The 22,081-nt window shown below is 50.3% G+C and overlaps 6 protein-coding genes across 6 annotated transcripts; 2 read left to right on the plus strand and 4 right to left on the minus strand.

Moving 5' to 3' along the window:
- Positions 1–105: 105 nt before the first annotated feature.
- On the minus strand, positions 106–1,779 carry FTJAE_2340 (fusarin C cluster-transporter; the record flags this gene model as incomplete). Its single annotated transcript, XM_037348525.1, has 1 exon — positions 106–1,779. The coding sequence occupies one exon, from the start codon at positions 1,777–1,779 to the stop codon at positions 106–108; it is 1,674 nt and encodes a 557-aa protein (XP_037210592.1).
- A 1,034-nt stretch (positions 1,780–2,813) lies between these two features.
- Positions 2,814–3,458, minus strand: FTJAE_2341 (fusarin C cluster-oxidoreductase; the record flags this gene model as incomplete). The annotated part of the gene is made up of 1 exon (XM_037348526.1): positions 2,814–3,458. The coding sequence occupies one exon, from the start codon at positions 3,456–3,458 to the stop codon at positions 2,814–2,816; it is 645 nt and encodes a 214-aa protein (XP_037210593.1).
- Positions 3,459–4,318: 860 nt separating this feature from the next.
- On the plus strand, positions 4,319–5,641 carry FTJAE_2342 (fusarin C cluster-peptidase; the record flags this gene model as incomplete). The annotated part of the gene is made up of 1 exon (XM_037348527.1): positions 4,319–5,641. One exon carries the CDS (start codon positions 4,319–4,321, stop codon positions 5,639–5,641), a length of 1,323 nt encoding a protein of 440 aa, XP_037210594.1.
- Positions 5,642–5,885: 244 nt separating this feature from the next.
- FTJAE_2343 (fusarin C cluster-translation elongation factor) lies at positions 5,886–6,604 on the minus strand (the record flags this gene model as incomplete). Its single annotated transcript, XM_037348528.1, has 2 exons — positions 5,886–6,494; positions 6,551–6,604. 2 exons carry the CDS (start codon positions 6,602–6,604, stop codon positions 5,886–5,888), a joined length of 663 nt encoding a protein of 220 aa, XP_037210595.1.
- Positions 6,605–7,394: 790 nt separating this feature from the next.
- On the minus strand, positions 7,395–8,654 carry FTJAE_2344 (fusarin C cluster-hydrolase; the record flags this gene model as incomplete). Its single annotated transcript, XM_037348529.1, has 1 exon — positions 7,395–8,654. The coding sequence occupies one exon, from the start codon at positions 8,652–8,654 to the stop codon at positions 7,395–7,397; it is 1,260 nt and encodes a 419-aa protein (XP_037210596.1).
- A 972-nt stretch (positions 8,655–9,626) lies between these two features.
- FTJAE_2345 (polyketide synthase) lies at positions 9,627–21,480 on the plus strand (the record flags this gene model as incomplete). The annotated part of the gene is made up of 3 exons (XM_037348530.1): positions 9,627–10,467; positions 10,521–17,068; positions 17,125–21,480. The coding sequence occupies 3 exons, from the start codon at positions 9,627–9,629 to the stop codon at positions 21,478–21,480; spliced, it is 11,745 nt and encodes a 3,914-aa protein (XP_037210597.1).
- Between the last annotated feature and the right edge of the window lie 601 nt (positions 21,481–22,081).

The raw sequence follows: 22,081 nt of genomic DNA on the forward strand, positions 1-22,081 counted from the left end.
TCAGAATTCAAAGAAATAGGCAATTGACTAAAATTACGCTATAGAAACAAAAAGACTCAAGTCATGGCCCTTCAATACGAGTTTCTTTCAGGGTCTTTAGCGTGTTCAGTCTCTCACAACGCCCTCCTCACTCGACATGTTATTCGAGTTGGGCTTCTCCTCCTTCAACCCAAACTCAGTATTGAGCTCGTCACGCAATGTCAATGAACGAACAAAGAAACAAAGAATAAAGCCCAAAAGACAAAATGCGAGAGACACCTGCCAAACAACCTTGAGTCCCTCTAAATACACCTGAATAACTTCGGTCTTGAGCTCCGGATTGGGAGAGAGACTCTTGATGAAGTGCTGGGTGGCATGCTCGTATGCCCCTCCATCAACAAGAAGGCCTTTAACCGTCGAGTCTGAGATCTTGGGAGCAGCATGATTGACATGGTTGTTGAAGACAGCAGCTGGAATGGCAACACCCCAGATCGATCCAAAGTTGCGGATGAACGTCCACGCACCAGTTGCAGTGGCGACGTCGGAGTCAGGCAGACTGGCGAGGATGGGAGGCAGTGTCGAAGTAAAAACTGTTCCAGTGCCGACACCAAACAAGATCTGGAAGCCGACCCAGCGCCCAGTTGAGGATTGGGCATCAAGCAAGGTGAAAAGGCCACAGGCAATTGACATGAGTACAAATCCAGTGAAGTGCCAAACACGATACTTTCCCGTCTTGGTGATGGTGATGCCAGCAGCTACGCCAGCGGGAGCGCTCGTACAGGCAATGGGGAAGAGCATGACCGCTGAGCGTGTAGGACTGGCCTCCTTGACAGCCTGGAAGTAAACTGGAAGAAAGTAGCAAACCCAGTACAGCAACAGGCTATGGATGAAGCTGATGATGAGCAATGTGGATGATGTCCGGTTGCTGAATAGCCTGAGAGGCATGGTAGGTTCTTTGAGCCACGGAGCGCCTTGGTACGCGAAAAAGGCGACCAGAGCAAGCAGGCCGATGACCAGAGGAACGATGGTTTGCCAGCCCGACCATGGATGTTCAGATCCACCCCAGCTCAGTGCCAGAACGATGGAAGTGACTGAGCCGATGAGGAGAACGCTGCCGCCCCAATCGATCCTGCTCATCTGCTCCTTGGCGGTGCCAGACGGTGGGCGAGCCAGCTTGAGGAACAAGCCCAATGCGACCAGAGAAACACCGGCGATCGGGAGATTGATGTAGAAGATCCATCGCCACGAGATGTTCTGCGCAAAAGCACCTCCCATGACGGGCGCAACCACAGCGGCGATGGCCCAGACACCGCCAATGATGCCAGCGTACATGCCTCGCTCTCGAATGGAGACCATATCACAGACGACAATCTCACTCATGGTGAGAATGCCTCCTCCGCCTATGCCCTGCACGGCTCGTCCACCGACCATCATGGCCGTGTTATGTGCGCCGCCGCATAGACCACTACCGAGCGTGAAGATGCAAACGGCGATGAGGGTCAAACTGCGACGGCCGTAGATGTTGGCGGCCTGCGCAAAGATGGGGATGGTGGCCGTTGAGGCTAGGAGGTATGCGTCGATGATCCATACGTAGAGAGATTCGGACCTAAGGTCAGCGGTGATGGTTGGTAGTGCTGTTGAGATGATGGATGTGTCGAGGGCAGCGAGGAAAGTCGTCAAGGCGATAGACACGAAGATGAGCCAGAATCGGGCGCCTTTCTTGCTTGGTTCGGGTTGGGGATCAGAGGATGGCGACTTTTCTGGTGCTGGCTGTGGCACTGCATTATTGACGGACGCCATTTTGTCGGGCTGGATCATTGCCAGGGACTCATGAAATACGCAGCAAACAAGCAGCAAATATGCTTCGCAAAAGAGTGATTGATTGGGGAGAAAAGACAACTAATCTCATGACTGATTCTGTTCTTTTTTCCACTCGCCGTACCTGTCAAAACATGGCACAATCATCGCGAAAGCCTCCGTCGGACGGTTCCAGTATAATTTCCCGTACTCAGTACAGTTTCCTCAATTACCAGAGCCACAAAAGCAAACGCGCATACGGAAGCTTGTCTGCAACCCCACGACTGTACAGGATTCTCACCCATGTTTCTCACCTGCGTTTTTCAGGTCTGTAGGATTGAGCTAGTAGCATGCAAGAGCAATCCTTTCAGTTAGAGAGAATGATCAGACGGCGAGGACTCCCGACATCGTGCCATGTCCAGGGTATGTACATAAAGCCTCCGATCTGACAGACCGGCAATTTTAGGCCAATCGAAATTACCGATCTTGCATGGACACGAATTGCCCGAAGCGGTATGTTCTGGGGTTCTGTTACAACCCTAAAATCTCACGCTAGAGACTGCACTGCCGGCAAGAATATCCGTACAGCCTCTGGTGATGTATGTATTTTGGGTCGAGAAGTGAGATGGCATGATTCAAGTATAGAATTTCATCACTTGAACTGATTTTGATCTATATTACTGTAATAAGACTCTTATTGGCCGTCGCTATGATACCTTTGGGGCATTGGTTTGTGTTCATATCTTCAAGATTGTTAGATAAGAACCTAACCGATATTGAACCCATAGCCTGAGATACAGTCAAGCGTACCTGTTTATAGGAATTAACCTACAAAATTGCTTAACTTAGAGATCAATTCTAGTCTTGGTATTAGCAATTGAGGGTTATTTGAGTGATATACCCGCAAGTCATGGAGTATCATGACCCTAGGCGGCAACAAGAATTTATTCAAACATGACTTATTGGTAACGGATGAGTCTACACTATTATGCTATTGATCTATTCTAAACTGCCCATTTTGCACGGTGTACTAAATCTCAAATCTCAAGCGCTGGAGGTCGAGAGTCTGGAACTTTCTTTTTCCAGATGCTTGAAACCTTCTTCCTTTGAGATGTTCTGTATGTCAGCGAAATGACATCAGCAATCTGTTGAGTGACGTCTGAGCCGGTCGGCATGTGATGGCCCCCGTTGAACTTGATCACTCTCCTGACACTCTGTTGTGTACAATGCTCCAACAACACTTCACTTTCCCGAAGATAAGGGTCTGTGAGTCCCAATATGTGTATGGTTGGCAGGCTGATATCAGGGGCATCAGGAATGAAAGGGGGAAACGTGCCACAGAAGAAGACACCGAACAAATAGTCATGAGTAAAAGCCTCGCGCTGCTGTTCTAGCAAGATACTGGCTGCAGCACGGGCTCCTTGTGAAAACCCAAGGATCCCAGCGAAAGGGCCGTATTGAAGCATAAAGGTCTTGATGTATGCAATTGCGTTGGCTTCTTCTTGTCTCTTCTCCTCTGGGGATAATGACCTGTCATCGCTGACCCAGCAGGAGTATGGACCAAAATCCTCAAAGAAGGGTAGAACGCCAGGTCCTGGGGCGCTGTCTAGAGGGCCTTCCAGGAAGACGAGCTGGAATGTTTTGCGAAGTGCGGACTCTAGCTTGGAGAATTGTATGCGCATGATTTGTGAAGAGGCACCGCCTCCATGGAGACAAAGTAGCCTTGGGCGATGAACCATATTGCTGGTGGGTTAATAATAAACGATGAGATGAAAAGTGAGAGAATTTGTGGTGAGACTTGGAAGAGTACTGAGAGGAAGTTGAATCAGTGTCAGGAAACGTCGAGTCTGTTTGCCTTTTCCATCTACCTAATGTTTGGTCGTAGCTCCGACCAAGTTGACTGTCTAGCAGATTCCAAGCCACTGGGCTCGACACAATACATACTCCAAATTAGGAAATAAGTTTCAGTACAATCGTTTCAGAGTAATTCTAAATCGAATGATGTCCACGAAACTCAATTTTCGGATGGCAGTTCGTAAGCCACCCTGGCCAAGCGTCCGACTAGACCAGGGTTATAGTGTCTGCCCTCCTTTACCTTATGCACCCCCCTCCCTCGGGTACAACCGTTTCTCGTTGGTTCATTGACGTGATTCTATCTAAGTCCGTTAGTGGAGCTGAAGGATTAGACGAGTTTCCTCATCTTGGCGAAACGATGTAAGGCTGTGACACCAACCGCGATACGACGGCACATCTCAGCCCATGTTGGCAGTCTCCGAATGTGACTTTAGCTGTATGGATTTTACTAAGATTCGATAGTAGCTGCGCCATACACGCTATTGTATATTGCTAATTTCATCGCTGTGCCTCAGATATCAAAAGTGATTCCTTCGTGTCCACAGACGCCGCTTACAAGCCCGATAAAACGTGCATCATGTCCCTGTATGTTTGTTCTCTGCAGAATATAATCTGTCAGATCATACAGACTTTGTCGGCATATCAACCTTCTTTTTGACATTTGTTCCCATTTCCGAAACGATCTGCAATGATGCTTACCATTGCAACTTTGCACGTTGCACTGCAGATTTTCGGAGCTTTCAGCCCGAGTCATGCAGCCGCTGTCACTTTGGAACACCGCTCGGCTGGTAACGGTAACTCTGTAGCAGTTCCAGCCAATTGGGACGTCTACGGGTACCTGTTCAATGTTACAGTCGGTTCGCCACCACAAAACATCACCATGCTCAGCGACATGACGTGGATGGCTCCTTTTGTCCGATCGGGACGTTGTCTGGGACAATTCAACCCTGAGCTCTGCGTTGCGCAAGGCCAATCATTCTTCAACGAACATGACTCAACAACGTTCGCAAATACTACCTTTGCACAGGCAACGTGGCCTGTCACTGCATTCGCGCCAAACTTTACCGTTGATTATGGAAGAGACAACTTTTGCATTGGAGACATCTGCAACAAGGACACTCTAATGCAGGTTTCCGACTTCCCCTACCCAGGCAGCGTTGTTCCTGTCATTCCCTTTGGAGGAATCTTTGGCCTAGCACCCACACCAAAGACCATGACTGCAACATCCGAGCCCGTCAACTTTCAAGCCTGGAAGAACGGCAAGATGGGACCTCTGGTTGGTTGGCATACATGCGAGGTACTCAAGTCAGCAGCAACCTGTCAGGGGGGCGATGCGCAGCTAGTGTTTGGCGGTACGGATACTACAATGTACAGCGCCAAAAAGCTCCAGTCGTACGAGATACAGAATCCTGAATGGCTTAGCGACGCCTTTTACCCATCAACGCCACCTCGCAGCAACTATTGGAGTACGTCCTTGACAGGAATGTGGATCAAGACTGATAAGCTGTCAAAGAACTATGCTGTTCCATTCAAGGCTGTCAAGACTGCTAAGAGTACGCCCCCACTAGCTGTCGTGGACGAAGGATCTGAGGGGCTAGGAGCACCCCTGTCTCTGAACGCTTACAAGTACCTGGTCAGACACATCAAAAGTGCCAAACTTGCATCCAAGGCAATCGTCCAGAACATTCAGCAGCAGGGATCGTCGGGATATAACACGGCAAACCAGGATTGGTACACCGTTGCTTGTGACGGTTTAGACGAATATCCCGATCTGGTATATCAACTCGATGGCAGGAGGAAGAACACGATTTCTCCACGTGATTATGTAACCAGGCTGACAGACATGTCTGGGCGTGTTTGCTATCTCAATGTCAATGTTTGGAAATACGGGCGCACACAGGATGGAGACGCAAGGGTTGTTCTTCTAGGTAGAGCATTCCTCAAGAGGAAGTATCTTGTTCTCAACTTCGAAGAACGCTCGTTTGGCCTTGCACCTCTTCTTATGGGATGAAATCCTTGAAGACTATGTTTTATCTAGTGTCTTGATTATTATTATTGTATATTCTACCTGACTAGATATTTCTTTTGCTTTGATTTATTTTTATATATATCTTTAGTATTCCAAGTAATGTTTCTCTGTACTCTAGGCTATTTGCTTACACGTTTTACTGGAACACACTGTGATGCAGCACAAGACTACTCTTGGAATGGCGATGGAGGCTGAAGATATTCCCAGATTAATATGCCGAATAACATCAATTAGCCCCAACACGTCTCTTCTCGATGAAATTAGGCTTCCCAAAAACCTCCTCAACTTCCTCGTTTTGAACAACCTTCAAGTACCAAGCGACAACATTAGGATACTGCTGCCTCATAGGCTCATCAATAATGTGCATAAAAGCCCACAAGAGCGTAGAAGCACCAGTAAGATCAGCAAGCGTCAGTTCATCTCCAACAAGCAAGGTACCAGTATTCAGGCGCTTCTCCAGTACCGATAAACCATACACCAGCTGAGCCAGTGCCTTTGTCTCGGTAGTTTCATCAAACGCTCCTAACCCTACCCGCCACATAACAAGGTCAAGGACAGTAGGATAGATCTCTTCAGCAAAGAAAGAAATCCATTGTCTGATCTTGGCGGAACTCATGGCATCTTGGCCAAGCAGCTGACTTGCTTGAGGGCCTGATTGGGCTACATACTGGGCGATAGCGTCAGACTCCACGAGACAGAAGCCGTCGGGGCCCTCAAATGCTGGGACTTTTCCAGCTGGGAATTTCGAGAGGAATTCTGCTGACTTGTTGGTCACCCCGTGTTGATAAGCAGGAATCTCAAGTGTGATATTGTTGAGTTTTGCTGCAGCGAGGATCTGAGCAAAGAGTTAGTCAGATTAGAAAATATCAGATAAAGACATAATTACTGTACCTTGAAAACTCTCGCATTAGGCATATACGTGTAAAGAGTTCCAAACGGAGTCATTTTGTCTGTTGATTTGATGTTCACGCTGTTGTTTTCTGAAGTCTATTGAGCGATGGACGGTACATAAGAACGGATAATCAGCATCATCTGATGGATCTCGAGAACCATCGGCAAATCTTAGTCCCTCGGTTCCGATGTTGCGCTGTTTGGCGAAGTCCGCTGCCGAAGGATTTCGATGGCCTGATAGCAATTACCGTAAGAAATCTGACATCATCACATCGGAAAAGAACGCATCCTCATTTTAGTAATGCAGTTTGACGCGTTTGGAGATGTGCATCCATTACTCTACAATGCGTGCATTAGACGATCTCCTTGAATCCCGAACCTTCTCCCATCCTTGTTTTTCGCATTTCTTGGTTAGTGCTTACTATAATACGCACAGACGACGGTGGGGCGTCGCAGGTACCTATACTGATATTCGGATATACGGCTGGCAGGATGCAAGGAGTGTTGCCTTATGTTACTGGAGCTGGTGAACGGAAGCCCGGCAGTTCACCCACTTCCCGCAAATTGCCATTTGCCGTTGCGCTGCTGAATCCAGTCAAAAGTTTCGGTGCTTACTTGCATATACGACACTCCCAATCGGTCGATTCAAGTTTTGTGAGACGCTATCGGTCCAAGTTGCTCGCCATTCGCTACTCACCGAATTCCCCCCCTTTGTCGGTACGCAATAGACTGAAAGCTAAAGCGTAAATACCAAAGTCCGTAGGTACGTACATAGTGAATACATTAGAGTCTAGGCCGAAAGTAGTTTACGAACTATGAAATACGAAATACGGGCAAGAGTAAGCTACAATACATCCCGCTTGATGCCAAAAGTACTATCCAACCACGTAAACATCTTATGGTGAACAACCGCTAAAGCTCCAATCTTGGCTTGCAACCCTCCACCTTCAACCCCCTTGCCAATCCACAAATGCTTCTCACCGGGTCCCAAAGACGTCAGCCCCTCGAATATGGGGTTGGCGTTGATATCAGGCGTGAAGTAGAACGAATCCGCAGCGCCAGTTATCAACGTGGGGCACTTGATATTTGACAGGTATCCGCCTTTGAGTGAGATCTGCTGCATGACTCGTAGCACATCTGCCGGCGTTTCAACCCCAAAAACCCATTTGCCGTGCCCAAACTCCCATGCAATCTGAAAGTTTACGGCAGTTAGGGCATCTACTACCCAGTTGAAGACCCCATCGCTTACCCAACCGGAGTGCCAGCCGTTGATGAACCAGGGTGGCATGCGGCTGCGGGTTATCTCGAATAGATCCAGAGGTCCGTCACAAGAGACGCACGCTTTGATTCGGGGATCGACTGCCGCACGTAGTGACAGGTAGCCGCCGAGGGAGGCTCCAAAGATGGCTAGACGCTCAAGATCAAGATCATACACTGGAGCTACGCCATCTGTGACAAAGTCCAGGACTTGACTCACGACGTACTCCCAGTCAGTGCGAAGTTTCAGTTTCCCAACACGTAGGGGAAGACCTTGACCGGGTCCATCAAAACTAAAGACGGCATATCCTCGGGGAAGAGCACCAGCAGCACCATAGAAGTAGAGCTCTTCCTGAGTAGAGTCGAAGCCTCCAGTCTGAAGCACGACGGGAATCTTGCCAGGCAGCCTGTGATGTGGGGCAGGAAGATAGAGTCTGCCAGGCAGTTTGAAATCCTTCTCGTAAGGAATCTCAAAGTTCTTGACGGTGGCATCTAGAAGAACCCAGCCTTTGTCGAAGGCATCCACACTGGCCTTTGAAGAAGCCAAGATGCGAGGATCATTGGGGGTGCAGTGCAGCAGAAACTCGCTGGCCCGCCAATAATTGGCAGCACGGATATAAGCCCAGCAAGCACCGGTCTTATCGCCGACAGCAGCAGCTTCTTCTGCTAGAGCTTGTGCCTTGTCTGCCTGATCACGCCAGGCGCGATACCAACTCTCGGGATCACCATCTTTGATGCGCCCCGCGGTGGTCAGACACTCGCCAACCTCTGCTCCTTGGAAGGGAACAGTGCCAAGGAGGCGAAGGAATTCGAAGTTGAAGAAATCTGAGGCAAAGACTTTGTGCATGATGAATAATTGGAACTTGATTGAGAGGAAAAGAGAGGGAACGTTTCTTGGGGCATCGAGATGTATGCCTCAAGCATGAACTGGATGGCATGGACGTTCATAAGGCTGTGTAGATGTACCTAGCTCACGCTAACTTCCAAAGTCGTAAGGAAAACTGACTAGGGCTGATAATTTGCTCAATTGGGTTGTCTCTTTGAGAGAGCAAAGTAAAAGCAAAAGCCACCCCCCCGCTTGAAATGGCGTAACTTCGTAAGCATCGAAGGAAGTTAACTTAGGCTGAGCCAAGCGGCTAGCGGCGCCATCCGGGAGATCCCGAATCGTTCGTTTCGGATGTTTTTTTCAAGCAACCCCATACACCTCCACGTTTTACTTGGCTGGTAACTAGTCATGTCAGACTACATGGGTATGTGGTCAAATGAGGCCACACATGGGTAAACCGGCCCGTTCCCAACAAGCCTCTATACGCCCCCGTCCTTCAATATGTTAGATCTCATCTAAGACTCCATGTAGATGGGATTTAAACCCTGAAGTACGGTGGATATGGGGATGAGGCGATGACAGAGGCTTGCCTACACGATGAAAATGCCTCATGATGGGATAGGAATACGACCCGAATCGATGGAACTTGGAGGGCTGGAGGAGAGCTCCGGCAGTTTGCGGCCGCAATTCACTCCTATACGCCCCTGAATCAGCTCGGGCACACAGTTCATTCAGCCATTACGACAGTTCAAAGGATGGGTTCATGGGGGCCATGTCTAAGTCTGATTTAGGAAGTCCACAAAAGTCTTTTTCCAAGATACGTAGCACAACATACTGCTGTGGATGTAAACATTAGTGACATGGCAATGGCACTTATACCGACAAATCCAAAATCAACGACGGTGATATCCTGAGCAGTATCGCATTAGACGCTTTCTTCTTCATCATTCACCACCAACAAGTTCAACACGAATTCGGCCAGTTACTTCAATCATGACTGACAATCAATCCCCCCCTAAAGAGCCCATAGCCATCATTGGCACCTCTTGCCGCTTCCCCGGCGGCGCCAACACCCCCTCCAAGCTCTGGGACCTCCTGTGCGAGAAGCGAGACGTTCAGTCCCGTATTACCAACGACAGGTTTAATGTAGATGCATTCTACAGCACCAATGGTGATAAAAATGGCTGCACCGATGTGAAGAAGGCATATCTCTTGTCCGAGGATATTCGAGTGTTTGATGCCTCGTTTTTCAAAATTAATCCACGTGAGGCTGAGGCCATGGATCCTCAGCAACGGCTCTTGCTTGAAGCTGTTTATGAGGCAACAGAGGCAGCTGGTCTGCCTATGGAAGATCTCAAGGGGTCTGATACCGCTGTATACGTTGGATGCATGACGGGGGATTATCATGAAATGCTCATGCGTGATCCCCAAGATATGCCCAAGTATATGGCCACCGGTACCGCTCGCAGTATTCTCTCCAACAGAATCTCTTATCTGTTCGACTGGAAGGGACCTTCTATGACCATTGATACGGCATGCTCTTCCAGTCTTGTTGCGGTCCACGATGCTGTTACAGCCCTTCGCAACGGTGTTTCCAAGATCGCTTGCGCTGGAGGCGCCAACCTTATCCTTGGACCAGAAATGATGATTTCTGAGTCCAAGCTGCACATGCTGTCCCCAACTGGACGAAGTAGGATGTGGGATGCCTCTGCCAACGGATACGCGAGAGGCGAGGGTGTAGCAGCCATCATGATGAAAACTCTATCTCAAGCGTTGGCAGACGGAGACTATATTCAAGGCGTTATTAGGGAGATTGGAGTCAATTCTGACGGACGTAAGTTGAAACATTCTCATAACTAAGATTATTATCTTGCTAACCACTTACAGGAACGAACGGTATCACATTACCAAGTCCAGAGGCACAGAAGGTCTTGATTCAACAGACTTACAAGAATGCCGGTCTTGACTTCTTCAAAGACCGTTGTCAATTCTTCGAGGCTCATGGGACAGGTACACCCGCCGGTGATCCTCTAGAGGCTCGTGCTATTCACGAAGCCTTCTTCACTGATGGGGATATCGTCCCTGAGCCCATGTATGTAGGCTCAGTCAAGACAGCCATCGGCCATCTCGAAGGATGCGCTGGTCTTGCCGGTCTGATAAAGGCTCTCGAGGCTGTCAAAAGAGGAATCATTCCTCCCAACCAGCTCTTCGAGAATCTAAACCCGGCCCTCAAGCCTTACGTCTCCAACTTGAGGCTCCCCACTGAGTCTAAACCGTGGCCGAAGCTGGCTCCTGGATCTCCCAGACGTGCAAGCGTCAATTCCTTTGGGTTCGGTGGAACCAATGTCCACGCCATCATCGAGCAATTCGACAACCCTCACACGGAGGCCAGTTCGCCTGACGGCATTATTTCCACCCCGCTTGTCCTCTCTGCCAACTCAGATCTCTCATTACGCAAGCAAATTGCACAGTTTGCAGGGGCAATTGAGCATAACGACAAAGGGGAGATCGACAGGATCATCTTCACACTGGCACAGAGGCGATCACAACTTCCCCTTCAGACCTACTTCTCTGGCCATGACCTGCAGAGTCTTGAGCAGAAGTTGAGAGACGCCACAGCTGAGAATGCTGTACTGCCTTTCATCAGCCAGACTGTCCCACCGGGTCAGCCTCCTCGTATCTTGGGTGTCTTCACTGGTCAAGGCGCGCAATGGCCTACCATGGGACGAGAGGTCCTCAAAGCCTCTCCTTTTGCTCGTGCCGTGATGGCATCCTTGGAAGAGTCATTGGAGAGCTTAGCAGAGCCTCCTACCTGGACGCTCACTGAGCAAATTATGGCTGACAAGGACTCGTCTCGACTTAGCGAAGCAGCTATTTCACAACCACTCTGCACTGCGGTCCAGATAATAGTAGTTGAGTTACTGCGCAAGGCTGGTATAACATTTGAGTGTGTTATTGGCCATTCTTCAGGAGAAATCACAGCTGCTTACACTGCTGGCTTCCTATCCGCGACTGATGCTATTCGAGTAGCATACCTTCGGGGTGTCTGTGCCAAGCTCGCTGGTGGAGAGAATGGGGAGAAGGGATCCATGATGGCAGTTGGTCTCTCATATGAGGAAGCCTCTACCTTCTGTGAGGAAAACTTCGTTGGCCGTGTCGATGTGGCTGCCAGTAATGCCCCCGCTAGCACTACTCTCTCTGGTGACAAGGCCAGCATTGAGGAGGCCAAGGCCTTATTGGACGCGCAAGGTACATTTGCTCGTATTCTCAAGGTTGACACTGCCTACCACTCCCATCACATGAATCCCTGTGCGCAGCCATACCTTGAGAAGCTCCAAGCTGCTGGAGTGAAGTCTCTGCCTGGCGACGATTCTGTGGAGTGGTACTCCAGCGTCTTGGGGGAACGCATCACCGCCTCTCTGCATGGTGATGCACTCTGTGACGAGTATTGGGTTGAGAACATGGTGAACCCAGTTCTCTTCTCGGTGGCCTCGGAGCTCGTCGCGGAGGTTAGCCCGCCCTGTCATGTGGCTCTGGAAGTCGGCCCTCACCCAGCCCTCAAGGGTCCTTTCAACCAGACATATAAGCGCGCCACTGGATCTCCATTGCCGTATCAGGGTACAGTGACCAGAAATGTTCACGACGTTGAGGCCCTGAGTGACTCACTTGGCTTCCTCTGGTCGCACCTGGGCAAGTCTGCTGTCGACTTTACTGCGTATACCCAAGCCTTCTCCCCATCAATCACAGCTATGGCAGATGGACTTCCGCCGTACGCATGGGATCATACACAGTCCTTCTGGAGGGAATCCCGAAAGTCATTGAACTACCGGCAGCGCAGTCAGCCTCCTCATCCCCTACTAGGCACCCGCTCTGTTGAGGATACCGCTGACAGCATGCGATGGATCAACTATCTCCGACTTGATGATGTTCCTTGGCTGGAAGGCCACAAAGTCGAAGGGCAAGTTGTGTATCCAGCAGCTGGATACTTAGTTATGGCCATGGAGGCCGCACGAGCTATCGATGCGACCAAGGAGATCCAGCTCATTGAGCTGTCTGATGTCTATATCCTGAGTGCCATCCAGTTAACTGAAGGCTCTCAATCTCTGGAGACTGTTTTCACTCTTCAGGTTGAGAGAAATGAGCCGGCTTTCGCCATGGCCAATTGGACATTGTCTACGCCGATGAGTGGACGGAATGATAGCTGGAAATGTAACGCGAAGGGGCAACTCCGGGTGGAGTTTGGCTCCTTGGATGACGCTGCCCGTCTGCCCTCGCGGAGGAAGCCAGTTGCTTCACTTACATCCGTTGACGTGGAGAGATTCTACAGCGCTCTGGCCAATATTGGACTTGAGTACACGGGCGAGTTCAAGCATCTTCAGAGCATTGATCGTCAGTTGGGTCTAGCAACCGCACACGCCCGTCAAGTTGTCCCTGACTTTCCGGCAATGATTCACCCAGCTCTTTTGGATGCCGCCTTCCAGTCAATCTTTGCTGCTTACTGTTGGCCCGATGATGGAAGCCTCCAAGCTCCTTTTGTCCCTACCTTCTTCCGAAGCCTTCGTATTGTCAACACCAGCCACCTCCGCCATGGCGAAGACCTGGTGATTGACTCTTTCTTGACCAACACCAACGAGCGTGAGCTCACCGCCGATATGGACATTTTCCAATCTTCCCATGGCCAGCCTGTGTTACAGCTCCAGGGATTGACGTGCACATCTCTCCTTCGGCCTGGACCTAGCAACGCTAAGGAGCTGTACACAAAGACTGAGTGGGAGGTTGACATTGCGAGTGGCATTGCGCAGTCAGATACCCAAGACCAAGATACTGCATCTGATCTTGAACTTGTTGATCTCTGTGAGCGCCTTTCGTACTTTTATCTTCGGGAACTCAACAACGCTGTTGGTCGCGACGAAGTTCCGGGCTTCGACTGGCATTATCAGCGCATCTTTGAGTGGATCGACCATCTCTTCCCCTTGATCCAGTCTGGTCAACATCCCACCATCAGGATTGAGTGGTCCAACGACTCGAGGGACTGGCTTATGCAACAGTCTGCCAGGTTCCCTGGGCGCATCGACCTGCAGCTTATCCAAGCCGTGGGAGAGAACCTTCCCGCAGTCGTGCGCAAGCAGACTACTATGCTAGAGCACATGGTCAAGGATGACATGCTAAACCGCATCTACAAGTTCGGCCTGGGTTTCGAGAGAGCAAACGTCTACCTCGGGAGGATTTCCAAGCAGATCGCTCATCGATACCCCCGTATGAACATTCTTGAGATCGGCGCCGGAACTGGCGGTGCGACCAAGGGTATCATGGAGTCGCTGGGAACGACCTTCGAGACCTATACTTTCACTGATATCTCGACTGGCTTCTTTGAGGCTGCTGCAGAGGCTTTCGATCGCTGGGCTGACAAGATGATCTTCAAACCGCTCAACATCGAGAGTGACCCAACTGAGCAAGGGTTCCCTGAGGGTCACTATGACTTCATCATCGCTTCCAATGTCCTTCATGCCACCAAATCTCTTGCTGTCACTATGCAAAATACCCGCAAGCTACTCAAACCCGGAGGCCAGCTACTGCTCCTCGAAGTTACCAGCGACATCGTCCGTGTAAAACTCATGATGTCCGGTCTTTCGGGTTGGTGGCTCGGGGGTGATGATGGACGCCGCTATGGACCCACGATCCCTGTATCTCAGTGGGACGCACTGCTGAAGCAGACTGGATTCTCTGGTGTTGACAAGACGGTGAATGACTTTGTTGATGCTGAGAAGTACATGACTTCGGTCATGCTGTCACAAGCTGTTGATGACAGGATAGAGATTTTGAGACAGCCACGACTTGCATCTAGTGACTGGCTCTTATCTCAATCCATAGTCATCGTTGGTGGGCACTGCCGAGAAATTGGCAAAGATGCCATGGCCATCATTCACCAGATGAGCCATGGTGCGTCTCAACCTATCGTTCACCATGTTGGTAGCTTTGAGGAGTTGGCTTCATCCAACATCCAGGCCCGGTCAGCCTTAGTTCTGGAGGATCTCGATGAACCAATCCTCAAGGACTTGACAGATGACAAGCTTCGAGGTGTACAAAAGCTCATCAACGAATCTCGACAAGTTCTCTGTGTCTCCAGAGGCTGCCAAAGGGATGAGCCATTTGCAAACATGTCCATAGGAATGTGTCGCAGCTTGGCTTCCGAGTACCCTCACATTCATCTGCAGCACGTTGACATCGAGGGCCAGGTCGGTCCAATGACCGCATCTCTTCTGGTTGAGGCATTCCTCCAGCTTATGTATCGAGCATCACTCAAATCTGACGATTTGGTTTGGTCAATTGAAGCTGAGTTAGTTCTCAGAGAGGACAGGTGGTTCATTCCTCGGGTCAAGTCCGACGAGGCGCTCAACAACCAGCTCAATGCCAGTAAGATGACAATACAATCTCCAAAGACTCTCTACGGGGACGTCATCGAGATCCAGCAGCGATCCAATCAGTTTGTTATCGTCGAACCCATTCCTTGTATTCCCGTGTCCGTCTCCTCGCCTCCTGTCGACATCACGGTCACCCATTCTCTACTATTTCCCTTCCCAGTCGGCGCCAAATCTTCGGGCTATCTATGCTATGGCTACACAGACTCTCAGACCAGAGTACTCGCCATATCTGAGGTGAACAGGTCCAGGGTCTCTGTGCCTCCATTCTTTGTCTGGGATCTATCGTCTAGCGAGATTGATGCTGCTCACCTACTGCGTAAAACAGCCCTTGCAATCACCGCTGATAGACTCTTGAGCGACGTTGAAGCTGGGGCCACTGTTCTTATCCATGAGCCAGATGAGTTTTTGGGTGCAGCTCTTCAGTGGAAAGCGGCAGAGCTTGATCTCAATGTCATCTTGACTACGTCGGAGAGCAGCAGGGAAAGGTCTACTGACGTACTGTTCATCCACGCTCTTGCGCCAGAGCGCCTTGTCAATCGCATCATGCCTCAACATACGAAGGCCGTTATTGACCTCTCGGGCAAGGACTACAGCATTGTCGATTCCCCTCTGCGCCGATGTCTTCCCCCTCATTGCAAGTTCCACCAGCTGCAAGACATCCTCGGTAACGCCTCTCAGGGTGTCAAGGATCCTATCATCCACGGTGTTCGGGACGCCAGTCGGTCGACCCTTGAGCTTCGTGGAGATGGACCTGTTGTTAAGCTCTCTGATCTTCCCAATATGCGAGCATCGATCAAGGAGTATGCCACTGTAGTCGAGTTCTCTGCTGACACAGCAATCCCTGCGGTTGTGCAGCCTCTTGATGGCAGTCGACTCTTCCGCTCCGACAAGACGTATCTTCTTATTGGCTGCACTGGAGGTCTCGGCAAAGCGCTCTGTAGATGGATGGTCTCCTGCGGCGTTCGCCATCTTGCCTTGACCACTCGCAACGTGGCTGCCATTGATCAAGTGTGGCTCAAAGAACTTCGCATTCAAGGCGCTCAAGTCAATCTCTACCAGGCTGATGTCGGTGACAAGGCGGCTTTATCGCAAGCCTATGACCAGGTCGTCAAGGAGATGCCGCCAGTCTGTGGTGCTGCCAATGCTGCCTTGCTCTTGTCTGACCGAACATTCACTGAGCTCAAGGTCAACGACTTCACCAAGGTCTTTGGACCCAAGGTCAAGGGTACCCAGAACCTCCACGAACTTCTCCTGGACCAGAAACTTGACTTCTTCATCATGTTCTCTTCTTTGGCCAGTGTTGTCGGTAACCGTGGTCAAGCCAACTACGCTGCCTCGAACCTTTTCATGAGTGCCATTGCTGAACAGCGACGTGCAAAGGGCCTTGCTGCTTCAGTCATGCACATTGGCATGGTTCTCGGCGTTGGTTACGTCTCTTCTACGGGAGCGTATGAGGCTACCTTGCGTAGCTCCAACTACATGGCCATTTCTGAGACTGATCTTCTCAACATGTTTTCTCAGGCAATTCTCGTCGGTCAGCCCAGCTCAACTCATGCTCCCGAGCTCATCACTGGTCTCAACCGTTTCAGCTTGGAACCTGAGGCCCAAAAGTACTTTTGGCGCGATAACATGCGATTTTGTCACCATACGCTCGAGGAGGAACACCAAGAGCGTACATCAACCACTAGGGTCTCCATCTCTCAGCGTCTATCGGAAGCTAAGGGAACTGCCGAGATCCTCACCGTTGTGGAAGAGGAGTTTTGCACCAAGCTTGAGCGCTTACTGCAAGCTGAGGCCGGCTCTGTCAAAACGTCACAGTCGCTGCTCGGCCTAGGTGTGGACTCGCTGGTTGCTGCGGAGATCAGATCGTGGTTTCTCAAGGAACTTGATGTTGATACTCCTGTGTTAGAGATCCTTAACACTGCGTCTATCACTGAGCTTTGCTCCACTGTCGTCTCTCACTTACCAACTATTTCCGGAGACACCGAGCCCAAGACGGAAGTCACCAAACAGGTATGATGGATTCTGTATTCCTTTCCTGCTCCTAGTCCTGAATATAACTCTTCCAGGCCATCAAAACTCTCAATGTTGTTGAGACGTCAACGGCGATGTCTTCAGCCTCGCCCACTGAGAACGAACCCTTCACCATTCGCAACAGCCCAAACTCAACCCAAGTTACCAGCGACGCTGGTTTTGACGAGGAGGCATCTATTCAGTCAAAGACTGATCGCTCCGGCCCTTTGTCCTTCGCTCAAGAACGCCTGTGGTTCCTTCAACAGTTCCTCCGGGACCACAGCACATACAACGTCACCATGCACTATCACATCAGTGGTCCTCTCCGACTGCATGACCTGGAAAAGGCCTTCCAACAGGTGATCCATCGTCATGAGTCCCTCCGTACATCGTTCTTCATTGATCCCGACACTGATCTGCCGACACAAGCAGTGCTCAAGGACTCTAGCTTCAGGCTAGAGCAGAAGCACAACTCAACTGCCAAGATCGAGTACAAGGCCATGCAAGAGATGTCATATGACCTGGAGAACGGCAATGTCGTCAAAGCTGTTATTGTCCCAGACTCTGATGGCGAATTCGACCTTATCTTCGGCTTTCATCACATCGCACTCGATGGCTACAGCGCTCAGATCATGGTTCGTGACCTAGCCATGGCATACGCTGGTCAGACCCTTTCAAGCAAGCAGCAAGACTACCTTGACTTCGCTATTGCTCAGAAAGAAGCTAAAGTCTCGGATTCTACTCTCGCCTACTGGAGGTCCGAACTGGAGGAGTTTCCACCGACACTACCCGTCTTCGACTTTGCCGAGACGAAGACACGGATCCCCCTTACGGACTACACGACACGAGCACTTGAGAGAACTTTGTCTGTTGATCAGGGCAGAAGCATCAAGGCTATTGCTAAGCATCTTGACGTCACTCCATTCCATGTTCATCTTGCTACTCTCCAGGTTGTCCTTTCTGATCTCGCTTCAGTCAATGATCTGTGCATTGGTATTACTGAGGCCAACAAGAACGATGCTACACATATCGATACTGTCGGATTCTTTGTCAATCTTTTGCCTCTGCGACTGAAACTGTCGTCCTCACAGACTCTAGCGGAGTTGGCCGCCAACGCCAAGTCCAAGGCCAACGGCGCTCTTTCGCACTCCGACGTGCCCTTCGACGTCCTTCTTGATGAGATGAAGCTTCCTCGCTCCACAACCCACAGTCCTCTCTTCCAGGTCGTCATGAACTACAAGATGGGCTCTACTCAGAAGGTCCCCTTGGCGGATTGTCAAGCCCAGCTTGTGGCATTCAAGGACGCGAACAACCCCTACGACCTGACCTTTGACATTGAGACCTACCATGATGGATCTGCTTCTATCAGCGTTAAGACACAAGAGTACCTCTATTCTGAAAGCGAGTTGAGCTTTGTTCTTGACGATTATGTACAGAAGCTAGCTCTCTTCACCTCGGAGCCTTCTGGGACCGTAGATCAAATCTGCAAGCCTACAGCTGAGCAGATTGACAGAGCATTGACCCTTGGGCGAGGCGAAAGGATCCCATCTCCTCGCCTGGAGACTTTGAGCCACTACTTCGAGGAATGTGTTGTCAAACAGCCTGACGATATTGCCCTCGTCACAGATAAGGGACAAGCTCTCACCTGGTGTCAGCTGAAGGCTTTGGTCAACCAGATTGCTATGACTCTTGTTGAAGCAGGGGCTAAGCAGGATTCACGAGTGGGCGTATACTGCGAGCCCAGCATGTACATCCTTCCCACTCTGATGGCCATTGCTGAAATCGGCGGTGTATACGTACCTCTCGATACCCAGAACCCGATCAAGCGTCTTCAACTGATGGTTGACGATTGCCAACCTGATGTACTTCTCATTGATGACTCAACTACAACAACATCCCGCGAACTAGAGACGAACGCCAAGTTGATTAACGTGAGCACTATCAAGGCTGACCCTTCCAATACTTATCATCTGGACAACCGAGCTAGAGGAGATGGGATGGGCTACATTTTCTACACGAGCGGTACAACGGGTGTTCCAAAAGCCGTGGCTTTGACTCATGCTAGTCTTGTACACCACTTTGACGGTTTCATCCACTACAACAATCTGAACAAATGTCGCATGCTTCAACAGGCACCTCTTGGTTTCGATATGTCGCTTACCCAGATGACTCTCGCCATCATGCTCGGGGGAACTCTGATCGTTGCATCCAGCGAGACTCGCAAGGACCCTATGCAACTTGCGCAGTTAATGCTGGATGAGAAAGTCACCCACACTTTCATGACGCCTACACTTACATTATCGGTCATTCATCATGGCTATGAATACTTGAGACAATGCGTCGACTGGGAACATGCGTCTCTCGCTGGAGAAGCAATGACAGCCCGTGTTACCCGTGAGTTCAAGAGTCTCGGCTTGAGGAACCTTGAGCTTTGCAATGGTTACGGTCCTACCGAGATCACTATCATCGCCACCTGTGGTTCTAATGAGCTCGATAATACTCTACACGACACTCACAATCCAAGCATCGGGCGTACTTTGCCTAATTACTCCTGCTACATCCTGGATGAGAACATGCAGCCTGTTCGTCCAGGACTCGCTGGCGAACTGGTGATCGGAGGTGCCGGTGTCGCCATTGGATACCTCAACAGACAGGATCTGACAGAAACCAAGTTCCTTCCTGATCCTTTCGCACCACCGGAAGATGTCGCTCGCGGATGGACTCGAATGTACCGTACAGGTGACAAGGCCAGGTTTATGTCAGACGGGCGTCTCTGTTTTCTTGGACGTATCGCCGGTGACTCTCAGATCAAGCTTCGAGGTTTCAGAATTGAGCTCGAAGATATTGCCAGCACTATCGTCAGGGCCTCCGATGGTAAAATCCCCGAAGCCGCTGTTTCGCTTCGTGGTGAAGGGGACAGCGCATACCTTGTTGCTTTCGTCATCCTTTCCCATTCCAACCGTCCATCAGACGAGAAAGGCTATCTGAAGCAGCTTCTGAGGGAGCTATCCCTCCCTCGATACATGGTACCCGCGAGAATCGTCTCCATTGATCAGTTGCCCATGAACGCTTCTGGCAAGCTGGATCAACATGCTCTTGACGCTCTCCCTCTTCCTCATGATGAGGATATCATCGATAAGCCCCTCACTGAGACGCAAGAGAGGCTCAAGCTAGGGTGGCTCAAGGCCCTGCCGTTTGTAGATGCGGCTATTGGCCCAGACACAGACTTCTTCTCTGCAGGGGGCAACTCCCTTCGTATCGTCAGTTTGAGAGAGTACATCACACGCGAACTCGGAGTTACCGTCTCTGTCTTTGATCTCTTCCAAGCGAGTACTCTTGGAGAGATGGCTGCGAAGATCGATGGCTCTACGACTCAAGGAGCTACTACAATGCTAATTGATTGGGATGAAGAGACTCGCATTGAAGCTGACTTGGGCATTGTGGGAGCCCAAGAGCCACACCCTTCCGAGACAGCAAATGGTCTTCAAGTCGCTCTCACTGGTGCAACTGGATTCTTGGGTGTGTCGATCCTCAAGACTTTGCTCGAGGATAAGCGGGTATCCAAGGTCCACTGTCTTGCTGTCCGGTCTTCCTCCAACACGAGCGATCCAGCGTTTTCATCTCCGCGAGTCGCGTGCTACCCGGGAGATCTGTCCATGCCACGACTCGGTCTGTCTGAAGAGCAATTTGATCAGCTTGCCAATACAGTCGACCGAATCATTCATAACGGCGCTGGTGTTTCTTTCCTCAAGACATATCAGTCCTTGCAGCGACCGAATGTATCCTCGTCAAAGGAGCTAGCACGAATGGCGATTACGCGAAGGATTCCAATGCACTTCGTCTCAACCGGTGGTGTCGTGCAACTCACTGGCCAAGACGGCCTTGATGAGGTTTCCGTTGCAGACTCTATACCTCCTACCGATGGCTCACTTGGCTACATTGCTTCGAAGTGGGCTTCGGAAGTTATACTAGAGAAGTATGCCAGCCAATACGACCTTCCGGTCTGGATACATCGTCCATCCAATATCACGGGTCCGGATGTCCCCAAAGCAGATCTTATGCAAAACATCTTCCATTACGCTGTTAAGACAGCATCAGTCCCTGACTTGGGTTCGTGGAGTGGTTGCTTTGACTTTGTTCCCGTGGACGTTGTGGCTGCGGGCATTGCTAGGTCCATCTACGAGACTCAGGATAGAGTAGCGTACAAGCATCACTGCGGCACGGAGAAGATCTCTGTGGGGGATCTACCGTCGTACCTTGAAGCGGAACACGGCAAGATTGAGACGATTAGTGTTGAAGAGTGGTTAGAGCGTTCGAAAGCTGCAGGGTTGGATGAGGTTACTGCAGCATTAGTTGAGAAGACGTTGAGCAGAGGGGGAATTGTTCCTTGGCTTCGAAGAGAAGCGAACTAGAAGGGCGTTTTGGGAGTCATGAACAGATTAAACTATGGGAGTTTGGAGTCACATTCATGTCAGTAGATAGCGTTAGAAGTGAATTTAGTCCTCTGTGTCGAATCCACAGTAGTTAGAATTCGTTCTCAAGTCTATGACTGCAGTTGCATATTGGCAAATCTGGCATTTGGCACACCAGATCAAGCCAAGTCCAAGTGCATACTAATAATAAAGGCCATTGAAGGAGGTAACCTCTCTATGCGATCATGTGGTTTTCGCTTCTGCTATCCCAGATCCAAAGGGAGTTGTACTCGACAGCTAGTATCTTTAAATTTCTTACATTTTGCGATCAAAGATTGGATTCCGTTTCAAGGGACAGAGGCCTCCAGCTATGGACGAGTGGATCTCAATCATGAGCTGTGATACGGGATAAATACCGATCAGGGTCAACTCCATCGCTGTAGTCTTCCGTTTCTAGGCTGTAACTGCTACCATGCTGAAGGAATGCATGGTACTTAGTTGGGTATCAAGTCGGCGCTCAATCTGGAGCTGGGTTATTTTCCAGGCACTCCCAGGGCCATAGTTTTTGGCCGAGGTAGCGTGGAATACAGACTCTGCCCTC

Source organism: Fusarium tjaetaba (assembly GCF_013396195.1).
Source record: "Fusarium tjaetaba strain NRRL 66243 chromosome Unknown NRRL66243_c0000041, whole genome shotgun sequence".
Taxonomy (NCBI): domain Eukaryota; kingdom Fungi; phylum Ascomycota; class Sordariomycetes; order Hypocreales; family Nectriaceae; genus Fusarium; species Fusarium tjaetaba.